General features: G+C 41.2%; 1 protein-coding gene across 3 annotated transcripts in view; it reads right to left on the bottom strand.

Moving 5' to 3' along the window:
- Window positions 1–13,823, bottom strand: part of UBE4B (ubiquitination factor E4B) — a 33,718-nt gene that overhangs the window by 10,734 nt on the left and 9,161 nt on the right. For 2 of the 3 annotated variants that reach the window (XM_059866467.1, XM_059866468.1), the window contains exons 4-16: window positions 13,301–13,388; window positions 12,877–13,021; window positions 12,087–12,315; window positions 7,899–8,040; window positions 7,297–7,397; window positions 6,489–6,603; window positions 4,839–4,922; window positions 3,231–3,287; window positions 2,753–2,869; window positions 2,546–2,644; window positions 1,995–2,108; window positions 1,309–1,507; window positions 953–1,091 (exon numbers count right to left, since the gene is read on the bottom strand). In XM_059866467.1, coding sequence (XP_059722450.1) covers window positions 953–1,091; window positions 1,309–1,507; window positions 1,995–2,108; window positions 2,546–2,644; window positions 2,753–2,869; window positions 3,231–3,287; window positions 4,839–4,922; window positions 6,489–6,603; window positions 7,297–7,397; window positions 7,899–8,040; window positions 12,087–12,315; window positions 12,877–13,021; window positions 13,301–13,388 — 1,629 coding nt within the window. Of the gene's footprint in view, window positions 1–952; window positions 1,092–1,308; window positions 1,508–1,994; window positions 2,109–2,545; window positions 2,645–2,752; window positions 2,870–3,230; window positions 3,288–4,838; window positions 4,923–6,488; window positions 6,604–7,296; window positions 7,398–7,898; window positions 8,041–10,259; window positions 10,371–11,217; window positions 11,629–12,086; window positions 12,316–12,876; window positions 13,022–13,300; window positions 13,389–13,823 lie in introns of all 3 variants that reach the window. The other variant, XM_059866469.1, reaches the window with a different exon arrangement.

Below are 13,823 nucleotides of genomic sequence, written 5' to 3'. Positions count from 1 at the left end.
ATTCTAACTCTTCCTGCTCTGCTCTCTGCTGCTTCCCAGGTTCTTGGCCTGCATATGCTTTAAAAATGAAATCATTTCAAATGCAGTCCAAAAATCCTGTAATGAACTCATGGCATTACTGCCAAGGAACAGTTACCAAATTGCAATGAGTGCAATTATAAACAATGGAAAATACTGATGATACAAAAATCTGTTCTAATTTTAACAGAGTATTCTTCAAGGTACAGCAACTGTAAAAGTGTATTTGAGTTTATGCCAAGAGAAATGGAAAACAGGAGTATCTTCATGTTAACACCATAATGTATTTATCATTTTTAAAACAGTAAACCATACGCTGGATTACATGTAGAGAACAATATTAAGAGTTCACTGCTGAAGGCTTCTTTCCCCCTGTCCTGTGGGTATGACAAATTCTCCTGTCTCAGAAGTTTAGGGGAAAAAGCTATATATCTTCTGGGATGTTTAAAACAGCTCAGGCACAACTCACAATGTCTCGCTTCTGAAATCACAAGTCACCTGCACAGTGACCTGATTATCAGACATGGAACCTGACACACACTCCCCTCCAGCTCTGCCAGAGAGCCTGAGGCACTGATGCCCACACCCTGCCAACCACTCCACAGATTAGTTATAATGAACAGTTTAGTAGTGTCATGAATCCTAAAATGTTCTGAAGAGAGTTATCTTTTAAACAGAATGGTCTTCTCACCAACTTGAGCTGCGTCGTGTAACCAACACCCTCCATCTCACTCTTATGTGAATTCCTGACTCGAGCCACAGTCCCTCAACACACCCAAAAATCCCCAGGGGCCAAAAGCAGCAGAGGACCAGGAAGCTGAGGGGGTCTGCACTCAGCGCCAGTTTCACCTTGATTGTTTCTGTCATTTCCTGCAGTTTATCAGATTCCTGCCCTGCTGGGAGCACCCGGAGCCAGCCCCAGCCCAGTGCCCACCTGTTGAGCTCCCTGATGGCCCGCAGTCTGCGGATGTACCGACGGCAGCTGGGCAGGATGGACAGGTGGTGGGCGTGCAGGGTGAGGAAGAAACATTCCGTTGGGAATTTCGGCTCAGAAAACAGAGATGGATCCCTGTCTGAAAAACAAAAATCAGCACAGGAGAATAAATTAAAAAATTAACTGCCTTATCTAGGCTGAGACCTCGAATTCAACTTTCTTTAAAATGAGGAAAAGCAGACAGCACCAAGAAAAGGGATTTGGGTAAAGGGAATTCTTTGCTGAAATCAAGTACTTCCACGTAGCCCATACCAGAAGCACAGTAATGCTTAACATATCTCAGTAAGGGTACTAACAAAGTTCAGCAATCCAGGCTGCAACCTCCTCCATTGTTGCTTTCACTCTTGTCTCATCTGTGGGAAGCTCGATTCGACACCTGGGATGAAATATGTACATGGGATCAACCGTTTCCAGCTTTATCTTCGTACTCAGCTGCTGCAGTACCCAGAGGAAGTTGAGCATGAAGCCGTCTGTGGACACCAAACGATCATCTGTCTGTGGGGTGAGAAAGCAAAGGGCTGAGCACGTGAGCTGAGAAGCACAGGGGGATGCACAATGCCAAAATCCCATCCCTGTGCTTGCACTGGAGCCAGGCCATTCCGTATCTGCGCTGCTCCTTTTACAGACACCACACAAACCCAGCGCCCTAGCAGCTGGGAGAGCAGTGTGGTAAACACAGGCAACTGGAAGGATGCCCTCAGAAATGGGGGAGGGCAAGTACAGAGCTTTGAACATGTACTACAGAAGCCCTGTTAATGAAGAGACATCTCAGTTCTAAGAGAGGAAATAAACTGTTAGAAGAGGTAAAACAGATTAATTTCAGAAATGGAAAATGTATTGAAACAAAGAAGACAGGGCTTCTTGCCTGTGGGAGCAGGCACTCAAAATTCTTTTGTCCTTCATTCCAGACCACCACTGCATGAGCCATCGAGTGCTATTTGTGGCTGGGTGAATCACAAGAAGAGCATTTCCCTTTATTTACCTGCATTTGGGCCTTTTTCATGTTGGCATTGACCACAGCTGCCATGTAGCTGAGAGCTGCCTCCCGGGTGTCCCCGTTCAGCAGGATACTGTGCAGGATCTTGAACAGCTCTTGCTGCAATTGCAAACAAACACTTCTCAGCATCAGTCCTGCTTGCTGTTTGTCTCTATTTTTATGTTATACAAAATTCAGCAAAACTTCTGTTAGAGTCTTATCACCATCCTTATATGCATATGTTAATCATGACATTAGTTAAACCAAAGATGTAAATACAAAAGTAGTGCAACACACTACTAACACTGTATATACTTACTCAACCTTTAGCATGATCTGTAACTCATGACTAACTGATCTGATATTTTCTGAACTGGCATACAGCCTTGGAGAAATATTCCTAGCACTCTAATTTTTCCCCCAATTCATTTCAGCCATGTCCTGAAAGGTCTGCGGTTTAAGACAGAAGCTAATTTTTGTACATTATATTCTTCATCTATGTCAAGACCAAAAAACCCACATATTATGCTTTTTTTTTAAGGAATGAGAATACTTACCCTTGCTAATTCCAGGTAATGTTGCAAAGACTGGCTAACAACCCGGGTGTTCTCAAGAGTAATGGCAGGCCCTGAGAAGTACTTTTCAACTACTTTGTTCTGAAAGTAAGATGAATATTGGCAAATGTATTGAAATGTTCTGGGGAACTAAAAAACCCCTCACAACAAAAGAACCCCACCATGTCAACATCCTTCTGTGACACTTACATCATCTTCAGCAAAGACAGACAGACTGAAGAAGGCTCCAAGGTAGGAAAGTCTTTGCAGCTCTCTTCCTGCACCTGGACTTAAAGATTTAGGCAACCACAAGGGCAAAGAGACAACCTAAAAATAGGAGAAACAGCAAGTTCTTCAAAGCTGCCATGTCAGCCATCCTGCTTTGTCACCTTCCAGTGTCTGCCACACACCCTCCTACCCCCAACACTCAGTCATGCTCATGGCAAAATGGAACTACCTCCTCAGTATTCCAGCTACCCAAGCAACTCATGTTTGGCCCAGTTTTATTAAATTCTCCCGGTAAAGGACTCCCTCTACCAGCTTAATTTAAACTATTGTTTTGCATGAGAGGCTCCAGTAGCTCTTGCTTAGAGTTCTGGAGAGCGTTATCAACAGAGATTGTACAATACCACCAAAATAAGTGAAATGGTTCTTTTAACTAGAAAAAACTCAAACTGGAGACACTCACCAAACTGCACATGGGGTGTGTTTTCCCAAACTTGATTTCACAAAGTTCACATAGTGCCTATAAAGAAATCCCAGTAAAAATTACTGTTTTGAGTAATTCTTAAGTAACTTGTCTGCAAAAAACAAGCTTACTGTGAGACTGCTGAAAGAGCAGAACCTTACTCACTTGATCAGTGGAAAAGCTTCACAATCACAGTGAAGATGTCCAAAGAGAACTAAAGCACACCCTGCTCCCATTTTAGCTTTTACATCTGCTCCAAGTTGTCTCAAAAGAGCCAATATGTCTCACAGCATAACAAATTATTGCACTTATTTCAAAGATTAGCTGCGCAAATTCTTTGCTCAGAACATGACAATGACCGTGCTGGACTCCTGACCTGCCCCGTCAAAACCAGTAACAATAATAAATAGAGCAATTGTTTAATCCATACACCAAGGCCTTTGTCTTCTGAATCAGAGTGGAAAAACGTCAAATGAACACAGAACCCAGGAACAAAGAATCCTATCCAAGATCTCCAGCTCACTTTCAACTGCAGCACAGAAAGAAGCAAGCAGTCAAAACTGAGATTTCTGGAAACACAAAGATACTGCTGGCTGTCCCACCTGTCCTGTGTTACATGTCCTCAGTCCTCAATTGCACTACAGTGAGTGACTACTATTCCACCCTTGGCTGCACACTGTGCCAACTAGAGATAAGGAAAACACAGACTCATTTGCAAGTAGTCCTTTGCAGCCAACAGTCAAATTTGTAGCAGTTCACAGACTGGGAGGATAACCAAAAAGCAGGAAAACACAAAACCAGAAAAATTAATGTTTTTTGTCAAGTACCAGAGTTACTCAATCAGTTTGATTTGCAGCACCCCAGTCCAGCTGATTTCCATAAGCACAAATTAAACCTGAGATGCAACAGCCTTTTTTGGCATCGTACACTAAAGATCCTAAAAGGATCTGAAGGTGTTAAGTTGACAATGCTCAATTTACCAAGAATCCAACTTGCTCCTTGGTGGCCAAACACACTTTGCAAAAGACTGGTTTGTTTTGTCAATAAAAGCAGTAGGAGGGAAGCAGACCTAGGACTAAAGTAGGAATTTTGAAAAGACTAAAAATAACTCCCTCAGCTTTTCAGCCAGGGAATATTAAGATATTTTTCTCAATAGACAGACTCCAATTCAAATAATCTGGGGTTTAATGCAACCCATTTGAATTTCCTCACATACAGAAGTTGAGTCTAAACATACAGTGGTATGGATATTGGGTGTTATTCCCCAGACTTAAATTGAGAGAAGTTTATTGGGATTTTGTAACCCTCCACAGTATTACAGTTGTGCATGATGACATCCATACGTTTGATAATTTTATACAAAGCAATACACACAAACATTTGAGTAGTCCACTCTACAAGCAGTCTTCATGAAACTTAATACATTACTGGCCTCGCACTCTACTGAATTTTTAATGTTCTTTACACATCTCATTATTCTTCTGACAGAGTTTAATAGCAATCCACTAACCAAAAAGAATCCCAAAATGCTGAAGTGTTATCTTGCTTAGAATCTGCATGTTATCAGTGAACATAAAGAAACTGCTTCTAGAAATGGACAGTCCTTACCATAAGGGGATATTTAAAATTGTCACTATCAAGGGAGCACTCTTTGGAAGCCACAGCCAGGCCTTGTAAGATGGGAATAAAGATCTGTAAAAACACAAGTAAATTACTTTACTGAAGAACAGTAAGCATCAAATTACTCTATTGCCATACAAAGCACTAAATGCCTGCTTATTCTTCAAATAGTGCAACTTACACAAAACAAAACCTAAGTCTGGTTTTTTTTTTAATTTGTATCAGTTAAGCCTGAAGGCTTTAGAGAGTATTCAAAGCTAAAACCCAACTTGTTTGCTGTAGTCTAAGCAATGGGGTGTTGATCCATTGAGCTCCCTGCATCTTCTCTGCAAGCAGTTCTCTGTGTGCTGTAGACACAAATGAGAGCTCAGGTTCTGTGCAGGTGTCCAACAACCTACTGCCCAAATGGGGAATAATTTATTTGTCTGTACACTTGGGGCAATAATACAGCTCTAATTTCGCATGATGTGTAAGTTGGTAAAGATAATAAGCAGCAGTCAAGGGTTGTTAGGAAAGAGGAAGTGACTTGACAGGAACTTATTAATCAGAAGTAATTATAGCCATTTAGTAAGTCCAATCACACTGTTCTGACAACTACACCCTCACAAAATAAACCTATAGTAATTTTGCAACAACAACAACAGGAGTCCCACTGAATTTAAAGTATATTGTGTTGCTCCTGTGAAGAGACAAAAAAATGTTATTAAAACATTCCAGGAAAGCACTACACAGATGGCCATGTGCTTCAGCTCCAGGAATGCTTCTCTTCAGGACAGGGCCTCTAACACTTTTACAACTGCTTTTTTTCAGTCTTAAATGTACTTTCAACTAAATGAACCTCCAATAAAAGGAGTCCAGACAGAAACATAAAGTATGAACAGTTACTTGCACTACACATAAAAATTATCTGATGTCATTCTTTGCAAAACTGGAAGGGTCAAACTCCATTTCAAAGGCCCCTTTGGAGCCAAATCACAGCATACCATGGGAGTGCTAATTAGAGACAACTACAACCTTACTGATCTGCTTTACACCATACAGGCTAGAAGTTTGCTAGTTTTGTATCTTAATTATTTTTCATCTCAGTGAGCTCCTCTGACACACAGAACAGACCATCTCATGTTTCTCAGTCATTTCCTCTGTAAACATGAAGAATTACTGGACTAGGATTTGTAAAGTGCTCTTAGCACCTTACATACAAATTATTAAAGATGCAAAGAAGGGTAAAGATTGCAAGATGGAACACACCATTAATCTAAGTAAGATTACTGAAGATTGCTGTCTTAACATGTACATTTCTAGGAATTTCGTAGAAAAGAATGAAAACCAAGATCAATCTTGGAATATATGCTTGTACATTCCAAGTAGTCCACTCCTACATTAGTGCTGCTGCTTATTAGCAAATACACTTTTAATACTTAGAACCAGGAAATATGGAAAGTCAGCCTTGTTCACAAAAAATGCTAAATGAGTTAAAAAAAAGAACAAAACCAAACTCCAATTGCTTAACAGGCTGCTAGTCCTAGAGGTAATGGGTAGAGGACTACAAGACACTGACTAAATGTCTGGAAATCCACTCTCTTGGATACTGCAAATTTTAAAACCATGTGCTACAGCTATTTTTGACCTATGCCTTACCTGTTTGAACACCTCTTCATCCTGGTAAGTTGTTCTCACCAATTCTTGAATGAAGCCAAATGGGAGATTCCTACACAGCATATATGGTACCAGCAGAGACTGCTGCTGCAATGACCTTAATTTGTATTTAAAAAAAAAAAAAAATCTACTGATTATCTGCAGTAGTATTCACAAAAACGTCAGAGCAGTCACATGCAAGGAGTGTCTGCAAGCACATTAGCCATGTCTGGATACACCTATTCCTTTCAGAAGTAACTAATCTTGTCTGCTCAAGTTACTTGGGGAAAGGTTACTCTCTAACAGATGCTGCTGCCAACATCACACTTCGGTTAACAAGGCTGGAAGAAAACAACAGCTTCTCTGTAGTAATTGGTTGCTTCTTCTACCACCTCTAATAAAAAAACCCCTTTGTTAAGCTCAATTGGTGAAGGAACAACATTTTTTTTTTACATGGGTTTTCCCAGATTAAAAAAGAACATAACATCAGTATTTTCTGAATTAATGCAGACATCACTTTTAACATCACTTTTAACTGCTTCCTAGCATTTTGAAAGAAGGGTCTCTTTTGTTCTCAGTTCCTGATCCCCCATTTCAACTGTTCACATCACCCTGGCTGATCTTTCCCAAATGCAGTTAGAAAGCACTCAAACCGCTCCCCACCAACTCATCACTTGTAAAGCAACAAACTATTCCTCTGGCACGTAATTCTCCTGCTCCAACAATTGATTTCAGTTTTCTTATCTAATCCTCAGAAGGCGAAAAGGACCCTGGGGCAGTAATTCTCATGATTAACATCAGCTGGATTTACCTTGGCTGTGTTAAGGATCCCTGTAGCACCAAAGCAGCGTGTGAAATGCACTGGGATCTGATGTTGCTCAGTAACTGGCTAACTGTTGGCTGGCTACACATCTGACAAAAAAAACCTTTATTTTAATACGAATCAGAAATTAAATACAGAACACACAGGAAAGAGCACAAATTTATTTGTGCAGTCAAATGTAATATGCACACTAAGATTACAAATACTCCAGTTAAAACCTTCCAGTTATATATAAATAGTGTTGGTTGGTTGGTTTTTTACCCAGAAGCAAAAGCTTGGAGTAGAATACAGAACACTTACAGGGAGCTGGTCTCACAAAAATGTTTTACGTGGAATAAACTTGGATAAAATGTAGTAGATCGAAAGGGGAAGGATGATCCTAAGAGTGCTTATTTAAGAGATGTAAAATATATGCATCACTCAAATTTGATGAATTAACAAGAGTCGAAGGGCCCCGATAAATTCAATAAATCTATTTCCACAACAAAGCCATCAAGAATATTATTCCCACCAACTTTCCCCACTAATGAGTCAGAGTCAGAGGAGTGTTTGTGACAGCACTGACCCAACCTCACTCATCTGAAACATACCTTTGGTGCTTTTCTCTCCTCTATTCCAACCCTGTCAAAACACTCAATGAGGTAGTTCAGCATCTCTGTCTCCTTACAGTTTTCAATGGTGAAGTGGTCACTGCAGGAATCGGAAACACTCGAGCTGCCAGAGCCTCCCACACTTTAAAACACACAAAAAGCAGAAACAAAGCGTTCGGTAGAGTTCTTCACTTGTGCACAGTCAAACAATTCATGAACACTCCTCTGCCAATGCTCTGAACACTCCATCCCATCACACATGGCTCAGTGGTTTGGGTAATTTCTGTGATAATTCAGGTCCCTCCTGTGATCTGCGGAGAGCTCTCCACGTAACAGCTTGTCCAGCCCTGGAAGTTCACAGCTGTAAATGCCTTATTTAATAAGTGCCTGAAAGGCAGTCACAAAGTGCACAACTCTGATGGGAATCACTAAATCCTGGTCTCACAATGCAGCAAAGAAAACAAACAGCCTTTGAGTGGCACCTGACACTCAGGACACCACAGCCCTTCAATGCCACTGCTCAGAAAGGCAAAAATGTCAAAATCCTGTTAACACTACCAAACCACAGGAGGCAGGAGCCTCCCACTGCTGAGAAGGACCTGGGCTGACAGGGCAGACACAACCACTTCCAGTGCCCTAAGGAAGAAGAATCAATAAAACAGAGGCAATACCTCCAAGCTGCTGCTGCCTTTGACACTCCCTCATTCAAGATCATTTAATTTCAACTCAGTTCATTGCAGCTCAGTAAAATACATCATTTCATTAAGTAGCACAGCCTCAGCGGGGAAAAGAAAACACCGATATTGTAAACACAAAGTCTAAACCCACAAAACCAAGACCCTCCTTGAGATGAGAGAAATTGAATACAAAAGTTAGAACAGACCCACAACTCTCAATCTCAGACTTGTTATCTCAAAAAAATTCTTCTCCACATAACAGCTTGACAAAGCTAATTAAAAATAACATCCTCATTTCACAGAACAGACTAGAGACATGATATATTCACTTTATGTAAATCAAATCTAAAAACCAGCAATTACTTGGATGGTCTGCTGCAATTCTCAAAGAAAAGTCTGTGTACAGTCAGGATAGATTTGAATGAAGAACAATTTATAAGCCCCAGATCTTAAACTGGAAAATAAGAGTACTGGTTTCCTTAAATGCAGCTTTTAAATTTTTTTTTTTAACTACAAACTGTCAGAACTGGAATTTCCTTTAAACTGTAAAATAATTTCATTTCTGCAATTGAGCCATACAAATCTATTGTACAAACTTTATGGTCCAACCAATAAATCCAGGAAAGGCTATAACTGTTCACATGCTGAGCTACCAGATGCTTAAGAAACAGAACTGCTATTCTAATAGCAGCAATCTCTGTTTGCAGAGAGATGTTTTCAGTTATTCAATTAAAACTAACCCATATAAAACACAGCTCTATTGAAATAGTGCTCAGTAACCACAAAACCATGCACACGGGGTTTTTTAATGGTGTCTTTTTTAAACCTCTTGAATTCTCACATCCAGCTTAAAAAATACTCTTTTAAGAACATAAATTTATATGAAAACCTACTAGTTCTACAGACATTCTGCTAAAGATTTCGCTGCAGCAATAACTCCAAGTATGCCAACACAAAGCTCATCCATCCCTCACACACACTGAATGCCTTGGTGTTCTCAGCATGCCAGTTGTTGCATAGTTGTACAGCCACTGTGTTTATGTTCTAACAACTTACTGCTGTCTGCAAAATGCCAGGACACAATAAACACACTAAAACCTCAGAATCACAGCAGAAATCCTATCCAAAGCTTGGCAACTCAATCCAACATTTGGATTGAGTCACCAACAGGATAAAAACTAAACAAAACAGTGGGGAAAATAATCCTAAATTCCACATAGACAAAGCCCTCCTCCAGCTGTATTATCAAGTTCATTCTCTTGAAATCAGACTGAAGTAGAAAAGAGGGGATGGTGCTTGGAAGGTACATGTTAACCCTTGCCCTCATTTTCCAGTTTTTCATAGGAAAACATGCACATGATGCACCAGGGATTTAAAATCACAGCCACGGGCGAATGCTGTTCCTTCTACTCATACAGCCCAAGAGAAGGTCCACTCAAGCACCTCAGAACCACACTCATTAGGCCTAGAAGACTGTATGATGAGCATTTTCCTTAGTCATGTCTCCAAAGGAGAGCTGACTAACTGCACTCATTACACATTTACACAACAACTTAACGAGCCAGCCAAGTCACATCCTCGGCTTCAGCTGCTCCCCAAATTACTTTAAAGACCACTTGACACTACACAGGCTGTTAGTTCCTAAACAGTCAAACATGCAGGTTACATTCTCTTTCTTCAATACCTGGACCCAAACTGGACACAAGAAAAATCATCTTCATTTTCTTCATCACTACTGTCCTCAGACACATCAGAAACAGCAAGAAGGAGGAGGGAGAAAGGGTTGTCGTATAAACTACCACAACAAAAATGGAGAAGGCTATCAGATTTTTTAAGCCAGAAGAAAAAGTAAATAGTAGCTTTTCTTTTTAGGTCTGTCAAAATTCACCTTCTCTAAACGTGCAAACAGACAACTCCATGCTAGTAAAACCAGGACCATACTAACATGCTTTGTTACACTACCACAGCTATTCTGGTATCATAAACACCACACATTTACAACCTGAAAACTGAAAAAACTTTTGAGACCAAATAAAAATTATGTCTAAAGTGGATGTTTAGACATGACTGAATAATAAATAGTACATTTCTAAGCTAATGACTTTAAAGCTGTGGTCTCAAAACCATGTGTCTTTGTTTCTCCCTCCTGCAGGAACAAGGGATTCTAGGAACAGCCAAGAGAGGAAAAGCAGTGGTACTTAGCCTGGCATTCTGAAACATGCTGATCTGTAATTTAAATCTATGCACCAGGAAATCAAATCCAACCCAGTCCAGCAAGTAGCAGCATTCAACAAATTAACTAAGGCTCTACTGAGAAAACTGATTTTGGAGCAGGAGTTTTATGTGGCTTACCATCCAACAGCAGCAACTGAACTTTAAGAAAGCTTATAGTTTAACTGGAATGGATCTACCAAAGAAATTAAAACCATACTGCTACGTTTAGAGTAATTACATCACACCTCAAATGCACACAGGCAGGTCAAAGACACCTGGTTAGCAAGTCAAGGTATTAGCACAAACCCAAGCAGAAATCAACTCGGGGTGAGTAGGGTGAGCTCAGCACAAACGTAAGTTCTTCCATACTGCAGGCTGATGCCACACCCTGCAGAGCACACACCAAACACACTGCTCTTGTGCAATACCTAGGAGGAATCCTGCTCTGTAAGGAAGGACGCCTGCGCGAGGCACCGGGTGAAGCAGTAAACAAAGGTGGACCCATGGCTGGGGGCCTGTGTCTGGATGTGACGACTGGCATGGCTGCAGGGCCAGCAGCCAAGGCTGGAGGACTTGGAGAGCTAGATGGGATGGAAATGCCCAAGGAGCGCAGGGGGGCAGCAGCAGCAGAGCCCCCGGAATGGGCCACGGTGTAGGGGCGGTACCGCGGAGAGCAAGGCTGAGTCCACGAGGGGCTGGCTGCTGGCAGCTGAGAGCTGACAGAAATGGGAGCCACTGCTGGGGTGGCAACTGAACTGGCTGGTGGGGTAAGAGATGAACCAGTCATTGGTACATAGCTTGTGAAATTGGTAGGAGGAGCTGGACTAGTCCCATAGAGACTAAACCAGTTACAGGGGGAAAAAGAAAAAAAAAAGCAACAATTTAGGATATGCAGAAAAAGGGTGAAAAAGATAAAATGAGCAAGAGAAGTTCTTGCCCTTCTGATGACTCTTCAGCAATATTTTTGCAGCTCACACACATTATTCTTTTCTACTGTTGTTCAGCAAAACTATGTCACAATCTACATACTTTTAAAAACCATGGCCTTCGTGATGCAAGTTAGGGACACTTCTCAGCAGAAAACAGTTATATGGCCTGAATCTATCAAATACATTCCTAGCCATGGCAGAGTAATCAAAAAGGGTGAAATGCAGGGACACTCACACGAAAAAGACTGAAAAGCTTTAAAAATCCATTCTATTTATTGTTTTTGGGACACTTCTATGCCCTTTTCTCTCTTTTAGTCTACCAATCAGTATTCAAGTGAAATCAGCATTCAGTTACAATCAGAAGTCACCTGGACAGCGAGCTGGAACCAAAGGAGTCCACATTACAGAACATGGGGCTGTTTCCAGGGTTGGAGCCCATATTTAACATCAGGCTTCTGTCAGGAGAGCGGGCAGCTGCAGCAATGGGCTGGGAGGTGGCTGTCAGGCTGGCAAAGGGGTTCTCATCCCTTGCCTGTGTGGACATCATCAGCACTTCCATCAAAATCTGCCCAATCAAGTCCTTAAAATCTGAAAACACTGTTAAGAAGAAAAGAATCAATATCCTCACCTCAGTCTTCATCTACACAGGAGTCAGGTCTAAATATTAGCAGAGAAAAAAAGGATAGAAACAGACTTCTGTGAATTGAGCACTGCTTTTGGCAAAAACAATGCACTGACACATCTGTAATTATTACTGTCTATATTAACCTAAGTTCTGAAATTACAGCTACACAAAAAATACAGCCTTTATGGAAAACACAGAAGATCATAGAGGACCTAATGTTCCTATAGTCATTTATTAAACTTGTCTTGTGTGCTCCACTCATATTTTCCCACCCTGCTGTTGAGCTGGGCAAGTTGTGTCAAAGAAAGGAAACAAAACATGCACATACCCCACACACACAAAATAACAATTGTTTTGGTGTATCTTACAGTTAACATAGAATATATAGTCTATTACATAAAATAATCAGGAAATTTTGGCTTATCAAATTAACTGTTAGATGTCTACTATGATGCAAGACAATCCTTTAATTCACTAAAACATTTCTGAAAAAATAAACTGAAGGGGCCAGTGCCTCCTGCTCAGGAACCCACCTTCCTTTGGGTTCTGCTTGAACTGGGCAGAGAGTGAATTCAGGAAAATAACATCTCTGTCTCTGTCCTTCCAAGAGACTCTGAAGATCTTACAGACCAGCTGTAGAGCTTGTTCCTCTGACACTTCTGACCCCGACATAGGTTCCTGGGGGGAACAAAACAACACCTGATTTGCACTTGTATTAGTCAATGTACAATCAGGTACAGATCTTCAATTGAGAGGCTTCAGCTTAACTGATAAGGTTTGATCTCCTTTCCCTGCTGCCCCTGGCCCTGAGTGGAGGAGTGTCCCCATGCAGGCTGTGCAGCACCCAGGGAGGCTCAGGATGCCTGAGGATCCTGCAGCAGCGCTGCTCCTGTGGCTTCAGGCCGACCTTGACCAACTGACCTTATTACTGCCAGGGCAGAAAAAGCCAAGGCTCACCTTGTCTGTCAGACTCCGCTTCTCTCTGCGATCATTCTCATCAACCTCCATGTTCTCAATTCCTGAATCCACATCTACCTGGGACATACTGCAAGTGGAAATAAGAGAAAACGCCCATTAACTTGTAGAAAGCTGCAGAGAGTCCTCTGTAAGATGCTGACTGAAAGAGTGTCCCCTTAAGCAGATGCAGCAGAGAAAGCACTGCACAAACAGCAATTAAAATCATTGGTTGATAAATGTTTCTCATATTACATTAGAGTTCTAAATTTCTTCAGCAGGCAATACAAACTACACAGCTATCACATCCCACAACCTTCTTCTTTTAAATAGAGTAGCTGAATTATCCCCACCAGACATGCTTATCTGTTAATGTCTAAGATAATGTAGTGTCTTTTACCACTTTAGGTCAGGAATTCCCATTAAAACCAGGCTAGAAAAAGCATTACAGTGGTCTAAACAGAGTACGATTTTTAAGCATTAACCCTACTGCATTAACACAGCTGGGAGGGGGGGAGGGCAGAGC

The sequence above is a fragment of the Haemorhous mexicanus genome, chromosome 23 (genome assembly GCF_027477595.1).
Source record: "Haemorhous mexicanus isolate bHaeMex1 chromosome 23, bHaeMex1.pri, whole genome shotgun sequence".
Taxonomy (NCBI): Eukaryota; Metazoa; Chordata; class Aves; order Passeriformes; family Fringillidae; genus Haemorhous; species Haemorhous mexicanus.
Note: the sequence above shows the minus strand (reverse complement) of the source record. Positions and strands in the feature narration are given on the sequence as shown.